The sequence below is a fragment of the Pyxicephalus adspersus genome, chromosome 4 (assembly GCF_032062135.1).
Source record: "Pyxicephalus adspersus chromosome 4, UCB_Pads_2.0, whole genome shotgun sequence".
NCBI lineage: Eukaryota > Metazoa > Chordata > Amphibia > Anura > Pyxicephalidae > Pyxicephalus > Pyxicephalus adspersus.
The window spans coordinates 11,658,551-11,681,105 of record NC_092861.1 but is presented as its reverse complement, the minus strand read 5'-3'; the positions used below and the strand labels follow the sequence as shown (position 1 = coordinate 11,681,105).

Here is a 22,555-nt window from a genome sequence, read left to right as displayed (position 1 = left end):
TTAAAAAAATCTGAATGGACTAGAATTTGCTTCATATTTTTATTAATAAAATACACAAACAAAAATCTGTTTTGTTCCTATTTATTGATTTGCTGGAGTTAGTTGTATTGACTAGAAATCATCATGCAGTAAAATTACCTGTGGCGGGATGACTCCTCCGCAGATAACCAAAATATCTGGGCGTCCTAAGGCACTTAGCTCTTTGATGAGTTCAGGAACGAGTGTTTTATGACCTGCGGCCAGCGTGCTCACACCCACACAGTGCACATCTGCGTCCACGGCCTGCTGGGCGACCTCACGTGGAGTCTAACACAGAAGAAGAAATAAGAAATTGCTGATTAACAATCCTAGAGGAAAAGCTTAGCGGCTCTTCTCTTGAAACATGTGCAGGCCACACAGGTGGCCGCTAAGCCGCTGACTTCTAAAAAGCAATGAGATGGTTTTAATGAGCTTTGAGCATGAGGGGGGACATTATAATCTCATTTTCATATGTGATAGATGTTGGCAGGGAAGAGAGCAGAAGAAAAATTCTTACCAATGCTTTACAGTTAAAAGGAACTATAGTAGATGAAAGGACACTGAATGCAGAAAAAAAACAACCAATTCTTTTGCTGCTTTCCCTCTAGCTATCCCCTTTCCCCATGACCCCTTTTGACCCTTAACAATGAATTGGCAACAAAATGCAATGGGCACCCTCACTAGCCAACAGGAAGCAAAAAAGATGTGTCACAAAGCCACCATGATGATATATAGTTGCTTCTTTTGCTATTTGAAGAACCGGGTATTTGATGTATTGATGATCTCTAGAGAGAGACTGTGGGTTTGGGCTTTAAGATGTTTACTTTCATCTCAAACACATAATCCAGCAAACCTAGAATGTATCTGGTCCAGGATTGAAAACTTTTGCTAATAGCAAATGGTTTTTAAGAAGTCCATTTCAGGTTTGCTTGTTCTCACAGGTTCTCCTATGATAGCCTATCATCTCCAGTCTTGGAGAGCTTTAATAAATCAGGCCCACCTACTTCCTAAATCATGTTGCCTGTGGAGGTCTTGCTATGATGATACAATGTTACAGTCTTATTACTAGGAAGGGGAAAACTAAAGAAATGCTTCCACCAGCCTGCAGAACATCAGTGAAGCCTAGGCTTGGATGAAGCTCGTGAAGGTACTGCATATATTGGAACAGCTCAGTATTTAATTCACTCAGAGAGATCTACTTTTGGAGCTAGGTTTACAGATTAAAATGAATACTTATTCGATTTCTAAGTGTGATAATGAATCAATTGCCTTTTCCCTAGTATAACAAGTGATAAAAGCTGCATTAAAAATTAATGTCCAAAAATCTCTGTAACATCCACCAAACAACCATGACAGTAGTCGGATGCTGATAACTATTTATCACATGGAGGGGTGCCAACAAGCTTATGGCTGCAATGAGTTAAATGAAACTTCTGTAACTTTGTTCTGCAAATAAACATTAAAGCAGAACTACCATCCATTCTTACCTATCCTCCAAAGATGTCAGCTCCCTCACCAATCTTCAGTGTTTGCTCATTCATTATTTGTGGTCAGTGTCTTTTGCTATACTGACTGGCTAGCTCATACATGGGGAGTTATTTCATCCCAGCACACTTGCTGGCTCTGCAGGTATGCTAAAATTGTACACCAAGCAGAGTAATCTGTAGCTTTAGGCAGTGTTCTCCCCAGCTTTTTTTTAGCCGGGTGCACTGCCTGGAACTTTTTTGTCTGCTTTTGGGTCCTTACTGAAAAGTGGGGGCACAATACTGGGGCCTCCACCTGCCTAAACCTTCTTCTCACTCAGCTTCCACCTGGCAGCTAATAAAATTGCAGATCAGACCTAGTATCTAGCAAATATTTTCTTTTTACAAATTGCTTTTAAGTCCATCAACCAACCACAACCTTGCAACTGCATGATCTTTTAGTTTTTCTATACTTGCCTTATAGGCTGGTTACATGACAATCACAGTCCTTTACATCGACCTAATATTACCTGGTAATGGCCAATCTTAGATGACACAGGGAATGGCAATGACATGACAACAGCAGCTTCCCTAAATCTTTATATTATGAATGCAGGGCTATGGGGATGAGCTGCACTCACAGTATGTCCTCAGTCAATTGGGTTAGATTGAGATTTATTTGACTCCTAGGCAGTGAAAGAAAACAGATCTACTGGAAAGATCAACTGATACAACAATTTTAGAGTTAGATTGCATTATATGTCATTTTAGATTGAGCCCACACTTTAATGGCAAACTGAACTTAAGACTCTACCCCTGCCATCCCTCTGTCTGGCTCAACAGTGCATGTTTTGTTTTTTTTATGTGCTGGGTGTTCTTTCTATTTATTTTATATCATTGCTTCATTACACTAAGATGTAAGAGTGCTAACGTGGCTTTAAAGCGAAATTAAAAGCTCCACTTTTAAAATCTGCGACCAGGCAAGGACATAGATGTTCCTTTTGCAATAAAGCATACTTACCTGCTTGATCACTTTCAGATCTGTCAAAAATACTGAGCTGCGCATGTGCATACTACGGAATTCACACCTTTCCCTGCTGCAGTCGGGACTGAATGAACTACCTCAACCAGGATGAAAAAGGATAAAGATGTCGGTGTGCACTATGGACCATGAACAGGCGAGTGTAAAAAAGGGTTTAGTTCCAATTTTAGGTATGAGGCCATGACACCCATATGTCCTTACCGAGTGTCACACAACCCAGATCACTGGGGAGCATCTTAGGGATCACTGGGGTTCATATAGGGAAAAAAATGTTTAGAATTGGTCCTAAAATGTTAAACTTTTAGCAGCTGTTGAAGGAAATGTAAACAGCATTTTCTTAACAAATGAAAAAATAATGACATTGCTAAAATCACAAGTCTATTCCCTCTGTGTTCCTGAAAACAGACATGTCAGCTGGCAGATGAGTGTTTAATAAACTGTAAGCAAATTTTTAAGTGCATGGTTAATTAGCACATTCACCAATGATCGATTAGCACTTGGAAAAAGAAATAGGTGTTATTAAATGTGTTTTCTTCATCACAGGATTCATTTGGCATAGATTTTCTTTAAATTCTAGGAACTACTTTGCAACTTTTAATTTTTGTACTGTTCCACTGTATTAACTGGCAGTGCCAGCTTAGTCTGTCCCATGCTGCACCCATTGCTGGCCAAACAAAACCAACCTTGATCCTTTCATTCACATTTTTAAATGTATTTTTTTTTATTTATGTAATTAATTTTTATCCTTCAGATGCTGGAGAAAACCTTGCATGTGAAAATAAAATGTGTTTCTAGTAATGCTTAGTTTATCCTAACTAGCTCTATTTTCTACTTAACTGCCAAAATACTGTACGTATTCAAATATAAACCAGGGTACTTAATCTTACCTAAAAATACAAGAAAATGCTTGGACTTTAGTAGAAATTTAGGGCTAAAAATGTGTCCATCACTGTTTATATGCAAAACAGTAACAGTTTTGTTTCCCGGGACCCTTTTAAACAGGTGCACCACCTTGTGCACTACAGGTTGGGTCACATTATAGGGACTGCCAACTGCTTACAGCTTCTTTCAATTCAACCTAAAAAAAAATCTGGGGAGAATATTGAGTAATCAACAGAAATGTCAATAAAATTCATTCTTAATAATAAATTGCTAAAAAATAAAATAATGTCAATAATAACATCTACAGGGTGTTATTTAAAAAAAAAGTCATATCAATAAATATTTAAATAAAAGGAAAAAATACTCTAGGCCTTACTCTGTTTATTCTTTATCCCCTTTACACAGGTAAAATAATCTTTACTTTTAAGATGGTTATGATGGGTTTATTTGATCTTAGGCCTTAGATCTTTTTTGCAATATTGTTGGCCACCAGTAGATGTCGTGATGCCCTAATGTAAAGTGTGTAACAAACTCATGTCTCTCATCTTGATGGCAAAAGTCCTTACACATTTTATTTTAAAGCACCACCATCTAATAGTGTGACCAGATTATGAACCAAGATTTATCTAAAGGCATTTAAAGGGAAAATAAAATCTATCTATCTATCTATATTTTAGTGCTGGTTTCTATATTTTATTATTTTTGTTTTTTCATTTTAGATTTTTAATTTACTTTAGAAAAAAATATTGTAAATGTTTTATGTTTCCTTGTTATTAGTTTATATTAAAAAAGTAAAATATTTTAAAGGAATAACAACAATTGCCAAAACGCCACCCAACCCAATAAATTATGTATGTATTACTGGAGTTTGAAATAATAGAACAGTTATCTCAGAGTGAACAGGATAATAAATGCAAATGTAAACATTGTATTGTTCTGGTGCATAAGCAGTACTAGAGCTGGGATGATTAAATATGGCTCAAAGGGGACTTGGGGACAATACTTTTTTATGAATATGTGAAGAATGTATTCATGCCAATGACACAATGGAAAAAATGAAAAAGTATTTTCAAACTATACAACATTTGTTTAGTTTGCTGTAGTCATGATAAATAATAAATAGCAATTGTGCAGATACAAAGGGAGAGATACTATAGGTAATGAGTTACTAATACTATTTAAACAAACAAAGGAACTAAACTGACATCAGAAAGCTCAACATTTCCCTTATAGTTTATCTACAGGCATTTTAAATATTTTAGTTTTAGCCCCCGCCGCCCCCTCCACCATTCTACCTACCCCCATCTCAAAATACCATTTTATTAAAAAAAAACAAAAAAACTTTAAAATCAAAAAGATACATAGAATATGTATAAGTTACTGACATTGCCCTAAATGTGTTCTTGTAATGTTTCATAACTTTCCAATCCTTCATCACTGTACTCAAAAAGTTACAAAATGTCAGCAACAGAGCATTTTTTTTTTCAGCCTTATAAACTAGCTCTGCAGGATGGGAAGTGCGACCTTTCTTTTCTTTGTTAGTTATTTTGGCCTGTTGTTCCCAGTCATTGCCAAAAGGAGAATGTTGCCAACTTTATAGGTGTACTTCCAGATGAATATGATGCAAAACGGTCTCTGATTCCTACATCACCAATCACATTCCAATGGCTAAATCTGATAAGTGTTTGTAGGAACATTTTTGAATACTGAAATTATGAAGAAACTGTAAGGATCCTGTAGTGGGTGTGTTAGGCAACGGTGCTTCTGTATTCTAAGAAAGAGGTTCCCAATTTTTTTGCAAACTTTATGGCAAAAAGACAATAGTTCTTCTTTAATGAAGAGATATATTTCAGTGTGACCATTCAAGCTTCAGCTGTCATATGGGTAAGTCAAATGAAAGCAATAATAAACTAAAGGCTAATGGCAATGGTCACTTTTACTCCTCTGCATGCACTAGAACAGTGGTCATACAACTATCACATCTACATGAACTTGTTGCAAATTCAATTCTTACACCACAAATGTATTATGGAGTTGATCTCGCTTTGCATCTAATACAACAAACCCAAGCTTTCCACAGGTTTGTCAGGTGTTTGTAGGAATTGGTAATAATTCAGTGAATAACACATTTGTGAGCTCAGGTATGGATGTTGGACAAGAAGACCCAATAATGAATGGGAGCGCACCTATGCCTTTGCCCCACCTTTTCATCAATTGAGAAAAAATTGCTGATCTCACGCATGCGCAGTGAGATTGGCACGTTTTTTCCCAATCCATGTCACATAGGGAGAGGAACACGGAAGAAGAGAGAAGATGTCGGCACCTGGCGCTCCCTCTGCGCCGGGTCGAAGGTGGATACTGGGACGACGTGTGACCTGATGGAAGAAATCTCCCGACAGACAGACTTATCTGCGGGGTTGAAGGTAAATGATTTTTTTGTTTTGGGATAGTTTTGGGTTTACTTCCGCTTTAAGTTATTCCACACACAATTTGTCAAACCATGTCCTTATGGATATGACTTTGTGAATAGGAAACATGCTGAAACAGAGGGACCTCTCTATAATGTTAAGGAAAAATTGGAAATGTCTGTATATGTTGTACTGGTTACCTAAATAGGTTTCCTATAGCTATATAGTTGTAAGGGTGATGGTCAGGTGTCCAAAGACATAGGGCCATATTGCATACACATTTTTCAGTTCATTAGCAGCAACTGACTTGATTTAGGCATTGGGTGTTAAAACCCCGGATATCTCAGTTTTCCATGTCTGTACAAAGAATCCACATCATATCTTATAAATATAAATCACCGCCATCTATTAGTTTGGCAGCTCCTGAAACAAAGTGACAGGCGATGTTCATCGACATTCACAGGTTGCTGTTATGACCTGTAAAGTGTCCATCCTCATGTTTTAGCCAAGTACAAATGTGAGTTTGACACCTCGGGGAGCTGTGGCCTGTACATGGCCTGTACTTGAACCTTCGCATCTGATCATCGCGTTAATGGATAGACAGCTAAAATGTGGAAATAAATCATGTATATTGTATAATGGACAGAAACTGTTCTAGGGTTGGTAGCATTTAAGTCTTGTCTTAACAGATGTCTGAACTTCCTAAAGTGTATTTGTAGCTTAAACTTTTTTTTTTAGATTGCTTTAAAAAGGGTAAAGCTTTCAGTCATTTTTTTTATTTCAGTCTGTGTTCTTTTATAGTATTAGAGTGTGGAAAGGTTAGAACGTTGGTCAGGTTTCATAATTATTCAATAGATTTTTCCTGTGTTTATGTTCCGACACCTATTTTCTGGACGGGACAAGTGAAAATTTCCCTTATGGAATCATAGAAAGCAATAAAACCCTGACGGAGGTTCTAAACTCTTCGGACTTTATGTTCCTTGCAACACTACTCAAACAGGAAGGAAGTACAGACACAGAGCATGATAAATCATTAAAAGAGACACCAAGGTTACAGTGTTCTCCCCAGTCCCTTTTACCCTGGGACACCACCGAGCACTTTTGAGTACCCACGTGACTATTTTTGGGTGGGTACTGAAAAGTTGGGTCACATTACAGTGGCTGCCACTCACCTACAGCTTCTTCCTACCCAGCTTCTGGGGAGAATATTGGTGTTGGTGAAATTTTCCTCAGTTTCGTAAATAATAAGCTAGTTGAAAAGTAATGGTGGACAGAGTTCCCCTTGACTGGTGGTTATGAAGGATAAGAATTAATGTGCACGATTAATTAAACAGTGCAGTCATAGTGTTGCTTTTTTTCCCTATTTTTATTATGAATCCCAATGTGTTTCAGTAATGCCAATGTCTTACCTGGAAAAGAGGTCCAATGTCCACATCAAATCCAAGGTCAGCAAACCCAGTGGCAATAACCTTTGCTCCTCTATCATGTCCATCCTGCCCCATTTTTGCCACAAGCAGACGAGGTCTTCGTCCCTCTCGCTCTATGAAACACTGCACTCTAATAAGATGAAACAAACAAAAAAAAAAATCACACAGAATTAAAAAAAAAGAAAAAAAATCTACTCTCTGCACACATTTCCCACCACAATTCAATGTTACACTAGTCAGTTACGCGTTGGCTATACATATAAATTAATCTGTTTCTTCGCAATGCAGCGGCAGTGTGTATGAGAGCGGTAGAGACATGAGATTGTGAATTCTTTTGGGGTAAATGGAATGCTGTAAATGGAAAGCCATGTGTATGTCATTGCTATAGAGTCATGGTATCTCTATAGAGCAAATCCTTAGTTTTACAGATGAACAATTACAATCCTGCCACATTCAGAACACTGGGGATTCTTATCTTGAATGGTCATCTTCTCATGCAAATAGTATTCTAGTTGAAAATGTCACATAAAATGACAAAGGAGAGAACTACTGCTGGGGAATAATGGATGAGAAGCTGCATTATAGAGAAACCACTGTAATTTGAGGTTTTGCATTCATCTCCTTCATGATCTACCCTACTTTTATATTTCATTAAACAGAGGATGGAAAAAATATGCAATAGACAACATATATATATACATACATACACATATATATATATGCACACACATACACAGATACATATATATATATAAATATAAATATATTTACACATATAAACATGCCAAAACATCATGTAATACAATAATAAATCACCATACAACAGCCATATAATTTTAATTCTTAGTCATGTACTGAGGGGGGGGGGGGAGAATGGTTGGCACAGTGGTCAGCACTTTTGCCTTTGCAGGTCCAGGTTTGAATTTCAGCCATGACACTCTTTGCATGGAGTTAGCATGTTTTCCTTGTAATGACATTGGTTTTCATCAAGGCACTCTGGTTTCCTCCCACAACGCAAAAACATGCAGTTAGGTTAATTGGCTTCCCCATCAGAATTATTAGCCTTAGACAGTGGTAATGACACATGACTATGGAAGGGATATTAGATTGTGAGCTCCTTGAAAAACAGTTTAGCGACATGACTATGGACTTTGTATTTATATAGTACCAATATATTATGCAGCGTTTTACAAATGAAAAATTGTACTTCTTTTAATGTCTTAAAAATAATGATTTATTGAAGGCGATTTAGCCACCTAAACTCTTCATACTATGCCAAATGAAGGCTGAAAGCTAAAAAAAAGTTTGGTAGTAGGAATGCCTGCCCTTTAAAATGAATGAATGAATTATAAATGAAAAGTTTCTCTGCAATCAACCCACTCTCGTTCTATCCCCTTCCACCATTCAAAAGTAAACGCATCACTGCTTAGTTTTATATTCACAAAAGGTCCCCTTTACTAATCGAAAATTATAAAAGGCTGCAAAGCTTTCAAAATAATTAAATTAATGAGTTGTTGAAAAGGCTTTTTTTGCAGGCGGTAATGTGGTTTTCTCTTGGCGTCACAATGCTTCATGTTGCATCTTTTAATTGGTGCACTTGTCAGATGCTTCAATAGACATGAATAAGAATACTTTTGAAGACTTGCTATGAGATTTGTAGGTTTGGAAGTGTCTGTAGGGAAGACCTTTCAACTTTTCATACTCCTCATGATACAACAACAACTCTGGGAAACTGCTTATAAAGCACTTTACGGGTATTTGATAAAAACTTGAAAATGCTTATCATAGTCGCCAGCAAACACCACTGGTGGGGAGTTGAAGCAGAAAATTTGGTAAATGGCAACTGCACCGCAAAATTACCATCCAAGCTCAAATACAGATTTGGTAATATAGCATATTGGCATAATATGCTCAGTGTCACATTGTCGAAGAGAAAATCATTATATTTTGCAATGCATGAAAGCAAAGAAAAAAAATATTATCCAATAAATAAATGTGTTAGATATTACCCTAAATTTAACTGCTCTATGTGTGTGCCCATAAATGGTACCATTGTATCTATTGCTCTATGTCATAGGGTAACAAATATCTTCTTATATTGCACAGCCAGGATAAAGATATGACTGAAACAACCACCAAAAAACTACATTTATTAGACCCAACAGTACTTTAGTGCGCTTTCTGAATGTAAGTGCATTCTGAGGGCTTAAAGCAGCGGTCATTGCAAAACCTTAAATTGCACTGTTTTAAGTGACACAAACTTCATTAAATCAGTGTAAGAAAAGCAAACATAGTACAATGACAAATAAATAGAACGTTGGTAGAATTGAGGGATCTCTTTATAGTTCTTTTTATTTGTGATTGTACTATGTTTGCTCTTCTTACACTGATTTAATGAAGTTTATGTCACTTATTTTGTAATTATTTGAAAAATACATGTTAATCTTTTGCCAAAAAACCCTGCTTCTTCCCTACTTCCTTTGTATTTTTCTATACAATCCAATTATAAGTAGCTGTTAACCGATCCTCTAGAGATCCTCAAATTTTCTTCATTCTACCCCATTAACGAAAAAAGTGTAAATGTACAGCCAAACCCATCTCCTTGTCCACCCATGCATAAAGAATAACAATCAATAGGGAAGGAATCTGCAAAGGGCCAGAGTCACTAGAATGGGTGGCAATCTCTACAACCATCCTATGGAGCGGATGTGGAGAGTAGAACCTACCAGTAATGTGATCATGATAAAAACAATCAGAATAAAAAGTTTTAGATAAAATGTAAAGCTTTATATAAATGTCCTACTGAGGCTTAAGTGACTTTAATGTGAATCTCATTGCAAGATTTTACATTTACTTTAAATTATACATTTTCTATTTAAAGGCTGACAAGTTTACACAATTTGAAACCTAGTTCTTACTAAATCAATGTTTATTGACTCAACTTGTTCAAACCCTTTAGGAACAAAAAAACAGAAGATGACATCACAACTTATTTGTCATTTGTATCTGAAGCCATGCTGTTCTGAGATGGGAGAAGTGACCTCTGCAGATGGCAGACACTCTGTGCTTTCTAAAAAACACTTTTTAAAACTAAAAGGAAAGTTCTGCCATTCGCAGCTTTCATCGGTTCCCGCAGACGTAGGCGCTTGAGGCAGGAGTGAGCTGTCTCACATACAGGACCTAACATAAATTCCACATTGCACAATCTATAAATGCTCATTGCTAAAAATATTATTTGTAATATTTGGAAGTGAGAATTTTTGAGGGTTTATGTTGATGGGCATAGCTGTTTGCTACAAACATATGCCAAACAAAGGTCAGCAAAATGCCCTTGACATTCACTGAACAGAACAGCAATTCAGGGGCTGTGTTTGACCTTCTTTGTGTTGCATTACTATGAATACTGCACGTTATATTGAGGTGTGTCTGACCTTCAGGCAAAGCAGGTAAAATGCAGCCTACATAGAAAAAGATATATCATCAAGATTCACTAATTTTTAACTTTAATACCCTGTCCTTCTAAATAAATCAACATAACAGATACTGGCACTGTAAAAGGGAATACATTTTACCTTTTTAAAGAGGCGGCTATTTCCTCACTCTCTCCATACTCCTGGCGGTACGCTCCACTCACCATTCGATCGCTGGCCTTGTGTTCTCCAAACACCTTCTTCATGGCTTCTGTGATTTCTCCCACGGTGCACCTGGGAAGGAGAAGACATGTCTCGGTTTATACTAGAACACTGGCATAAAGGCAGAAGAGCAGGGAATCACATACAAAGATGAAAAGGACTTTTACAATCTTGTGATGAAGATGACAAATTGGGCAGGCTGGATTTTTCTAAGTACAACACTGCCCTGCTATTACCCTCTACTACTAAGCTATCAGTGACAGCAACAAGCCTGCTTTGTATTTACATATAAAGTGAATGTCTGGGAAAATAAAAGAAAAAAGCATTTCTTCATGTTGTATTGACTTGCAAAATTTCCAGCCTGGTTTGGGTCTCTTCTAAACTACAAGACAACTCCAATTGTTTTCTCTACACCATAAGCAGTATGTGTAACATAGGAGAGGGCATATATTGCAATGCCCCAAATTTCTTTTTTTCCTAAATTATACAGGATATACAGGGGGTACAGAAAAAATTCACCCCCTCCAAAATATTCACATTTTATTGATTTGCAGCCTCAAAGATGACTAACACACACAAATATTGTTTTCCAATTGTGTTTATTCAATACCATCCAGGTAAAAGATACAAAATAGAACATGGTGGCTAAAAGGTTAGTACCTTTGCAGCGCTTGGTCTCAAATTTGAATCCCATCCAGGACCCTATGTTTTTATGTTCTCTCTGTTTTTGCATGGTTTTCCAACGGTTTCCTCTCACATTCCAAAAACATACAGTCAGGGTAGTTGGCTTCCTCCTAAAACTTACACTATGGTAATGACATATGACTATGGTAGGGACATTAGATTGTGAGCTCCTCTGGGGGACAGCTAGTGACATGATTATGGACATTGTACAGCACTGCGTAATATGTTGGCACTACATAAATAGCATCATATAATAAAAGGTGCCTGAAATTGTTTCTTGTAAATCTGGTGGATGTGGCACTAAAAAAAAAAAAAAAAAAAAGACATACACAAGTAACCAACATACCTACTGCAGTTATCATAATTGGGTGAAACCCCTGTTTTTTTTTTCTTTGTACCCCAAGTCCTGTGAAAGTTCTGGATGTTAAAAACTTCCAACACATATTTGTACATCGGGGATAAACTACTAGAGCAAATTCCAATCCCATGACCCATTAATTGTTGGAGCATGTATTTTTTCACATGAAATAGATTCGTAGAGTCTTATGATAATCACATGTGGCTGCCATCATCCATCTCCAACGAAGAACATGCTCATTAACTACATGTGGTCTCCCACAAATGCCCAGTATATGGGAATAGAAGTAAATAAATCTGCATAAAAATGACAAATGACACATGATCCCTAAACCATCTCTTTCCTCCGATCCACATTTTATCCCTGGTTTCACCTATGAATGGCTGAGATTAAAGTTAAAGGTCATTTAAAGCATATTTTATCCCAATCACCACTAAAAAAACCCTAAAAAAAAACCCAATCAAACGAAGAAACAAAAATAAAAAAAGTCAATTGTTTATGGCTTACAGCTTTAAAAGGGAATGGCAATACAGAAAGTATTTTCTGCAATAAAAAGCCATACTGCTTGCAGTTTTTTAATAAATATAGTCCTGCTTTCAAAGGGATTCTTAGCGTAGCAGTAAATGCTAGTGAAGAAGAAATAAAGTGAAACATAAAGAGTCAATAACAGCAATTTACCAATCACTCGGTTTACAAACAAGCATAATACTAACATTAGCTGTCACAGAGAAGAAATATATAGATATAATCACACGGTTTACTTTTCTTCTGCCTGTCACAATATTTGCTTGTTAGAGTAACAGAAATGATCTAAAACTGATGCAAAAGTCAGCACTATTACTGTGCCATTGTATACAAAAAAAAACATGAAGGAAAATACAAACATTTAAAGAACTTAGGGCAGCTCTTCCAGCACTCCAAGGCAAGAATTCTTCCACATTTTTGGAATATTTCTGCATTTCCGGAGGGGTGATAGTGGTTTTACTATCCACCTATTCTCGTCCAAAGCTTACCGTTTGGCAAATGAAACTTGCACTGAGGCTCAGTGGTTAGCAATCTTGCCTTTGCAGCGCTGGGTCCCAGGTTCAAATCTCGGCCAGGACACTATCTGCATGGAGTTTCCATGTTCCCCCTCGTGGTTTTCCTCCGGGTACTCTGGTTTCCTCCCACATTCCAAAAAACATTTAGGTTAATTGGCTTCCACTCAAAAAAATAATTGACCTTAGACTGGATTAAATGACGGAGGTAGGGACATTGGATTGTAAGGGACAGCTAGTGACATGACTATGGACTTTGTACAGCGCTGCGTAATATGTAGGCACTATGTAAATACTGTGTATAATAATAATAAATGGTTTGCAGGGTTTTTTCTAACTGGGGAAGGCTGTCAAAATGCAGCGGCTCCTGTATATTATTTCACTTGTCGATGGCGTGCATGTGTCATTGAGTGATATAATGCAACATGTATTGGTATTTTTTTTTTATTCATGTGTTGAACAAAAATATGATCTTTGACAGATCATAAATGAAAATCAATATACAGATAGTTGAATACACTCCATCTATGAGCTTTCAAGCACAATTTTGCCTCATCCTCAAAAAGGAATGAATATTGAACAACTAAGATTATAGAGAGATTTATGTATATGATTTTAATATGTATGTATAATTAATGTGGTAAATTGTTTTTTAGCCTCTCAAAGTCCCTATATTTTGATTAATAAAATAGATCATAAATTAAACCATAAAACAAATAAATCATTATTCTTTATATAGCGCCAATATATTACATAGCGCTTTACAAAGACCATAATCAGGTCACTATCTGTCCATCAATAGAGCTCACAATCTAATGTCCCTACCATAGTCATATGTCTTTAATACAGTTAAAGTCAGATACAGACAGTGACATAGGAGGAGAGGACCCTGCTCCGAAGAGCTTACAATCTAGGAGGTGGGGGAAGTAACACACAATAGGAAAGGGAGATATGTAGTGGTGGGAAGTGGTGAAGGTTTTAAGAGACAGCAGACGAGTAGACAAGTTTGTAAAAATGGGCTCTGAATGCTCTTTTAAATGTGCAGAAAGTAGGAGCAAGCAGAATAGGACGAGGAAGACCATTTCAGAGAGTCGGGGCAGCTCTAGAAAAGTCAAAAATTTATCTCTAGAATACCTATGTAACCTTCCTTATGTTATGGTAAAACTATCTGGTCCTGTCTTGAAGGGGGGAAAGATACAACATTACATCCTCCATATACAGGCTGGTTATTTCAGCCTATTCACAAGAAAACATTCTCATATTGCAGGTGTGATATCTAATCATTGCGGGAAGGAAAGCCTGCCAATGTTATGAGATAAAAAATCCAGTTTATTTTAAACCCTCTGGGACAGGGGTGTCAAACCTAAATGCACAGAGGGCGGAAATTTAAAACTTAGACCAAGCCGGGGGCTTAACTTGAAATTTATTGAAAAAATTGAGGAGGTTTACTACTTCATTCATAACTAACAAAAACAAACCCCTCTACAAACATTTTACGGTTGAAAAGACTAATTTCTATCTATCTATGCAGGCTGTGTATTGTTCATCCTCTCACATCACAAGTTTGTCTGACACTAAATATTACACTATGCAGTCTCTAATGGATTGAAACAAACACAATGGCCCTGGTGGTCAAGCACCATGTGATCATTGCCTAGGCTTTCTGTCACATGATGGGTGTACAAGAATAAAGTCTATGTATTGCATGTATTGAAAATGATGATGAGGGTGGTAATGCGAGTGGGAGGGCAGGCGGGCGGGTCAGATGTATTTCATTTTCGGAAATCTTTGGGGGGGCAAAAAAAAGGACTGGAGCTCACTGATGCCAAATTGAGTCAATACGCAGACTGAAACTAGAGAAATAAGAAATACGTTCAGTATTTTCCTCAGAAAATTTTATAGGCTGGGTGGGAAGAAGCTGCAGGCGGGTGCTGGCCCCTGTATTGTGAACGCACCTAAAAACAGCCGGGTGGTCACTAAAAAGTGCCAGGTGGTGCACTCTGCTAAAAGTGGTTGGGAAGAACACTGAAGTTTATAAGTGATCCTAAATCCTTCATTTAAAATAACTGTTGACAAATGTGCAAGAATGTAATTATTTTTCTTTTCTTTTTTTACTACCATATATTTGTATTTGATAATAATTGAAGTTAGCAGTGTTTATTTTCTAATCTCGTATTGCAATCTCCTGTTCATGCCAAGTCAAAGATTACATAGTGATTGTATGACTGGAGAACCACTGGAAGTTTATCCAAGCTGTCAGTCATTGTAGTAATTAAGGGGCACCAATCACATGAGTAGTTGGTTGGCCATTAAATGGGCCATTTCTATATATAGAATGTGGGTAAGAAGAGTTCTTTTTTTATTTGAATGGAGTAATGGTAAAAATTCTCCAAGGTTTTTACCAGATCCACTTTGTGTTGTTACCAGTACAGGAAGGAACAGACAAGAATAAATATATGTCTAACCCCTGTTCCTACTTCCTGGCTGTTTTAAATATTAGTGCAGAATATGGTAGCTGGGGATGTTTTGTACATGCTGAATTAACAGTTTCATCTTCAACACATGCATATAAAATACTGCATCTCTAAACTACTCTACTACATCTACTGCAACTCTACTACATCTCTCTAAAAGATGGAAGAAGATGCCCCTGCAATGGAACAGAGACAAGCGAGTATGGCGGGGGTTTAATTGAACTTTATGTACACTGGCTATGTCTAGATCAGTATTGGGAAAAGAGAACCATGTAAGAATAACCAGTTTGCTAAAGAAGATTGTTTTTTCTTTCGACGGAACTGAAATATTGTGTTAAGCTCCTTGGAAGGATTTAGTATATGTATATATTTTCAATATGTTAGTGTTGCCCGTGTATCCAGTGGCAGATGGGATCACAGCACATGTCTCTGCCAGTTTGTATATTGCTGAACAGCTGTGGTTACATCACATATAGTTCACTTGGGTCACTCAGAAAAGTCAATAAAAACAATCCTCTGTCATTCCAATTACTCTGCTTAAGCAGCGATGTCAAGGGCCACCAGAAGAAAACGGAGGAAATCATTCTTCCTAATGTACCCAAACTTCCACATCAACATTCTACTTGTAGAAAGCAGCCAAGACATAAAGAATGTCCGATGAATTATGCTAGGCACATCTTTCAACTACTGAACCATGTTTTTCTGTGGATTTGCAGAAATACAATACAATCCATGAATGGGGACATCTTAAAGTGCACCTGTGGCCAAGCCTTTGGAAGAATGAACAAACACGGGCAGCATGGTGGCTCAGGGGTTAGCACTGTGGCCTTTGCAGCGCTAGGTCCTAGATTCGAGTCCCAGCCAGGACACTATCTGCATGGAGTTTGCAGGTTCTCCCCGTGTCTCTGTGGGTTACCTCCGGGTACTCCGGTTTCCTCTCACATCCCAAAAACTTGCAAATAGGTTAATTGGCTTGCCCTCAGAATTGACCTTAGACTACATTAATTACATATGACTGACTATAGTAGGGACATTAGATTGTGAGCTCCTTTGAGGGACAGTTAATGAGATGACTATGGACTTTGTACAGCGCTGCATAATATGATGACGCTATATAAATACTGTATAATAATAATAATAATAATAAACTCATCCTCACTGCTCCCAACTATGGCAGTGATTTGGCAATTTTGCTTCCCCTATCAGACCTCCTGATTAGGGTTTATATTGGAGATAAGAAGGCTGGAGCACTCCTTCCCTCACTAGTAAAGGAAAGGGCAGAGTGAGCTGAGCTGCAGAGTGACAGCCGACAGAGCAACAGGGGAAAATGAGCTGCAGAATCACCGCTGAGAGGTGAACAGGTTAAACTAAGCTGCCGAGTCACTACTAAAAAAGAACGAGATGCAGATGCTCCCCCATTTCGCAGCCCCAGTCCACACAGAAATCAATCAATCAATCAAGCAGGGTATTTTTTCCATACATGTGTAGCACCCAGATCACTACGACGGATGAATTCACACAGCCCTTGCAAATATTTGTAATAATAATAATATTAATAATAATAAGCTAGATGCTGTCCATGCTGGGAGTAGATGTACAAGTAGATGTCAGATTAATGAATTAAACAAGTCAGGGAATTCTCTTCATGTATAAAAAAACCCCTAAAAACTCCAATATAAGTTAACACAAGCTGTAGAACATGTAATACAATAGGAGCGCAATACCTTGCACGAGCAGCTTCTACTGCCAATCCAAGAATGTTGCCCTGTCCTGTAGCAGCACATTCTGTTATGGCGGCCAGGCACCTCTCTGCAGCAGCACTGTCTCTGTTGGCCTTCACCTAAGTGAAAAAAGAGAACAATCACAACAGGTAGTAAAAGCTGCAATATGCACAGTTAAAGCTTACACAGCTTTTCTATTAAAGTAAGCATTTTTACAATAACAAACCCCAAGTGAACTGGCCAACATGTCCCCATCTAACCTTCAGCAGAATAATCAAAAATAATAATCATCACTGGTCTGGACTTTAAAAACGTCAATAGCTTGCTTTAATTTTATATAGACAGAAACAGAGATGAAAGAAATCACAAAGGTTTATTTATGATGAACTACCTCTGATTTTCTTTTTGTTGTCCTTTTTCTGCACAGAATGGAGCAAAAGTCTGAGGTCAGGTTACTCTCATATTGTTACTTGCATGTTTTCACAATTCAAATTGATTTTTCAACCTTGATTTCAAGTCCAGTAATGTAGTGAATGATGTTTCAAATAGTCAGAGATTCATTTAAGCAATAAGTTCAAGACTCATCTCCTGTCCATGTTTGTGCAGTACAGAACTCGGTATTCTCCCCTGCCCTTCTTAGCCGGGTGCACCACCTGGTTACTTTTTAGTAACTATCTGTTTTTTTTGGGGTGTTTACTGAAAGTTACTGAATATCCAACTTCTCACCTGTACAACACCCCTGTATGTACAATCAAATTTCTGGAGAGAAGACTGTACGACATAACCATAACTAAAACATCTGCAAAGACTATGATAACTAAATACTGACAAATGTTCTAACCCCTTTCCATTAAATCCAAAATATAAATGTGACTTTAGATACACATTTCCCAAAAGCCAAACCTATATGAATAACTAAGGCATATTAGGATTCACAACACTATTTATAAATGTTCTTAATTAAAAACTTTAGCAGAACAGATAACAGATTTACAAATCACTACATGGTGCTGAAGGTGGTTATACACTAACATCTCTTACCTGGGACAAATCAGAGTGGATACATGTGATCAGGTTAGCTATGTCATAGTCATCACAGTCAAGCTTGAGGCTTTATTTCTATTAACAAGCTTTTATTTGCAGATGGTACAGAAGCCTTAAAGCAAAACTTTCATTAAAAAAAAAATAGTTTATTTACCATTACTTACCTAGAGCCCTTGATTCCTCCACAACTGACTTCCATTCAGTCCAGAGCTGTCCTGGATTCTGTCTTTGTTCTAGCACAGGCGAACCACCAGGCGCCATCTACTTCCTTAGTCTTCCAGCTTCTACCTTAGTCTTCCAGTTTTTGCCTATGTCACCCCATCTAACACTGCAAAGGTGCAAGATCAGGTAAGGGGTTTCTTCTGTAAAACAAAAAGTGCAGAACTCACTGAGCATTTGTGAGATCAACACTTTTTCTTAAATTGTGGGAAAAGCCCATTCTGCTCATGACCAAAGCCTCATGAGATACATGACATAGCTATCCCAGGAGGGTCTGGGCTTCCCAACCAGTCTTTACTGCCACTACCATATGATGCCTTGGAATTAACCATTCAGTCTTTACCACCAGAGGTGTTTCCCTTCTTTTTTTATTTAAAGAAAAGTGTTTAGATAAAAAAAAAGAAAACTTTTTTACTTTATATAAAAGGATTATCTACCCAGGATTACCTATATTTATATAAAGTAAAAAATAGGTCTGCTGTAGAATGGCAGTGCGACTATTTAATGCTGTAGTTGTTTAATACAATTAAATATTTGAAAAATATGAAAAAGATGTGTCTACAATAGAAGGTTGTGAGCAGTAAGACCTGAGTGTGGAAAGTGAAAAATAAAAAGGTACAAGCAGAATGTATATGTGTATGAATAGATGCACAGCTACAGCCCGGTATTGCTACATATTGGGTTTTGGAATTTGTAAAGGGTAAAATATAAAACTTATTCACACTAATTGACATGATTGCTTTAAGAATTTTCCATGTTTGATTTTGAAGTTTGTTGAGCTTTAAAACTTAGAATGTCATCATTATAGAAAACCTTAATTTTTCCCAAAGGTAATATATATTAGGTGTGCTATTTCCCCGACCACTTAGATTGTAAGCTCTTCTGGACAGGGTCCTCTCCTCCTCCTCTGTCATTGTTTGTAGCTGTAGTGTCATTTGCAACCCCTATTTGATATACAGCGCTGTGTAATATGTTGGCACATGCCCCAACCGACAGCGCATGCACAAATCATCATGAAGACGCCGATTCCTCGCCTATTTTAGGCGGGGAATCAGATCCTCTCCAACTCAGACAGTCTGCACGTCACTTTCTATGCATACCCTTTCTCAGCCATCCTAAGGATATCTTTAACATCAGGACTATAACATTCCTGAAGATCTAGACTTCATAATTCCAAATCACCAACACAATGATATAACGCTCTGGTTCGCGTATATCCCCTGAAGAAGCCTATCAGCGAAACGCGTCAGAATTGAGACGTTTGTGTACACTTGGTATATGGTCTAGCTGTTCTTGTATAGCTATCAGACACTACCTCCCAGAGAGATTGAACTGGGACTTGCCTATCTATGTAATATGTAACGTGCTGGAATGCAATGTCTGAACTTAGGTTCAGTTTACTCACAAATGTGTGATACTATGTAACATATTGTGACACCCAAATATATGCCTTAATTTTGCCGACAAACCCCAGTCTTTTCTGTTCTCCTTTTTACATATCCTTTACTCATTGGGGTCGGCACCACAACATAATAATGTAAGGAAAGGGTGGGTGGCCAACCCATATAGAAAATATGTTGGTGCTATATAAATACTGTTTAATAATATATAACCTATGATTGTAATAAAAGCTGTTCACTCCATAATAACTACTTAGTTCCCATGGCAGTGCTAAAAAATATGTGGTGCTGCCACGGAAGGATTTAGTATAACTGACAGTATTAGGGACATCAAAATCATAACTAGTAATGCTTCGTTAGCAGACACTTTCCCCACTGGAGTATTAGAATAAATCATAGATAAATAGGACAATATAAGGCTTCTGGTATGCGGTTACTTATAATAGATCATCAGCCTTTATTAAATATGACGGACTGCCAGATTTCTCCCCTTCATATTAGATTTAATTACGGTGTTCTAGTTAACTGGCAATACATGAGATGACAGATTTGAAGGGCTGGTCAAAAAAATAGCAATGACTACAGTACAGTCATGTGAAATGGAAATTTTCCAGTGATAACAAAAAAATATAAATAATACTGCACCATAATGATGTAATTATTTACTAGTCAACCTGTTTATGAACACCAGAACAACAGACATTGGATAGCCCACCTTTAAGTTACGTACGCATTTGTGATGAGGTTGCAATGCGTTTACCACTTCCTGGCGCCAGGAACCGCTGCCTCTCAGGAGTCGCAAGATGGAAGCATCTCCCTGTGGCAGGCCCATAGCGAATGAATTGGGGTGGCAGAGAGAAATACTAGTATCACTCAATGGGCCTGATTTTTCAAAGCTCTCCAAGGATGGAGAGGATACACTTATCGGTGAACTGGGGGATTCAGCATACCTGGATAGGATCAGGTCAATGATTAGAGAACAATTGCTAGCAAAAAGCAAATGCAGGTTTTCTAGATCACACATCTTCACTGGTGAAAGTGTTTCTTCTCCATCCTTGGGGAGCTTTAATAAATCAGGCCCAACGCCACAAGCTGTCAAACCTGCAGATTCTTCATGAAGAACCAGCGCTGCGGTACAAGTGTTCGAGCGCCTGATAATTTGCCAGAAGACGCATAGGATTGCTTGATCCTGAGGCGGGTGTGAACCTGCTATTAGGCAATGCCAAGGGTTTTTTAATATATCAAGGTTAGAGATCCAGCCCTGCAGAAGGTAATATATTTATCTGCTTGCTTATGACGTAAAAGTGTGATAAAAGAAAACTAAAACTGCATCCTCATGATGTAATCCCTTGGAGTTCATAAAGAGAGGTTGGCTGGTAAAACACCAGAAAGTGGACTTCCGGATATCGACAGTGGCAATTGTTTTTATTCCAAGAGGGTATGTCATCAATTCCTGTAGAGAAGCAATATACTTATTCCCTTCTTTAGGAAGGAAAACTAAATCCAACTCAAGATGCTTCACTTTTCCTCCCAGCATTTGTCTGCTGCAACTAAATCCATGATTGCCAGTATGGTTATGTTCAAGAGAGACAAAGAACGCCTTTAAACTGTCAGATTGTAGCTCAGGAATTGAGACATAATTCCCTAATTGTACAGCTGGATGATAAAACAACAGCCAAAGGACAGAGATGGAGGATATAGAGATGTTATAATAATCATAAGCTGTGTGATTATTTTAAAGCTAAAGCTGTATTTCGGCACCTATAAATAACACATAATAATTTAGATGTGCACTTACATTGATAAATAAATTATTGTTTTAGTTATGTACAATGAACGCACATAAAGTGAACCTGAAATTAGCCTTTTGCAGTCTCTCATTCTTAGATAGGGGAATGGGGAAAAGGGAAAAATCCATGCAAGGAACCAGTGAGTTGTGCTGCAGTGCAAACATCACATTGATAGAAGGTGAGAGCAATGGGCCTGTAGCACCTTGCTGGCCACAAAAGGTTCTGTTCTAACTTCTGCGCATGTACACACAACATCTCACAAAAGTTGAGAATGAGTCGTAGTGTGCATATGCAACAGGTAGTGTATACAAAATATTATTTGTTTATGAAAACCTTTGTTGAGGGTATAGGTTGGCTGCCATTCCTGAAAATGCTATATGCCTGGCTGTCATGCTCATCCAATGACTTCAATAATGACCCAGAGAAGGTATGCTGATCAGTTGACACTTCATTATGATTTTACTTGGCATACGATTGCTTGTAGTTTAGTTACAGAGAATAAACATTGTAAGGCAGCAATGGGGAAAAGATCCACAGGAGACTGCAATACTGGTGACCAGTCTCTTATCCTCCTTCCGTTTTGTGCACAGCTTCAACAATACAGGTCCAGGATATAGGTTTAAATAATAAACATTGTCAGTAGAATAGCCTATTTTAAACCCATGACATCGGGTGACCTTCTGCAGTAATGAAATTAGGAAGAATTTAAACAATAAAATGTTTCTTATCCATGCAATCTTCCTATCCTAATTGCTTGTCACAGCGTGATTTCCACATTAATTCTACAGTTCATCATCCAAAAGGCCAGAACTATCCAATTCAGATTTTTCAACTGACATTCATAAGGTCAACTTTTACAGTCACTCATGCAAAATAAACATACATATTCTTGAATAATCAGATCTATTTGGATGAATCCATCATAGCTCCATGACCAATATTTCCCCCACAATTTT

The 22,555-nt window shown here is 37.6% G+C and overlaps 1 protein-coding gene across 1 annotated transcript in view; it reads right to left on the bottom strand.

The window, feature by feature from the left end:
* Positions 1-22,555, bottom strand: part of MMUT (methylmalonyl-CoA mutase) — a 43,224-nt gene that overhangs the window by 7,650 nt on the left and 13,019 nt on the right. Inside the window, exons 8-11 of the mRNA XM_072407405.1 lie at positions 17,150-17,265; positions 10,813-10,944; positions 7,223-7,370; positions 139-306 (exon numbers count right to left, since the gene is read on the bottom strand). Of these exons, the coding sequence (XP_072263506.1) occupies positions 139-306; positions 7,223-7,370; positions 10,813-10,944; positions 17,150-17,265 (564 nt within the window). The remainder of the gene's footprint in view (positions 1-138; positions 307-7,222; positions 7,371-10,812; positions 10,945-17,149; positions 17,266-22,555) is intronic.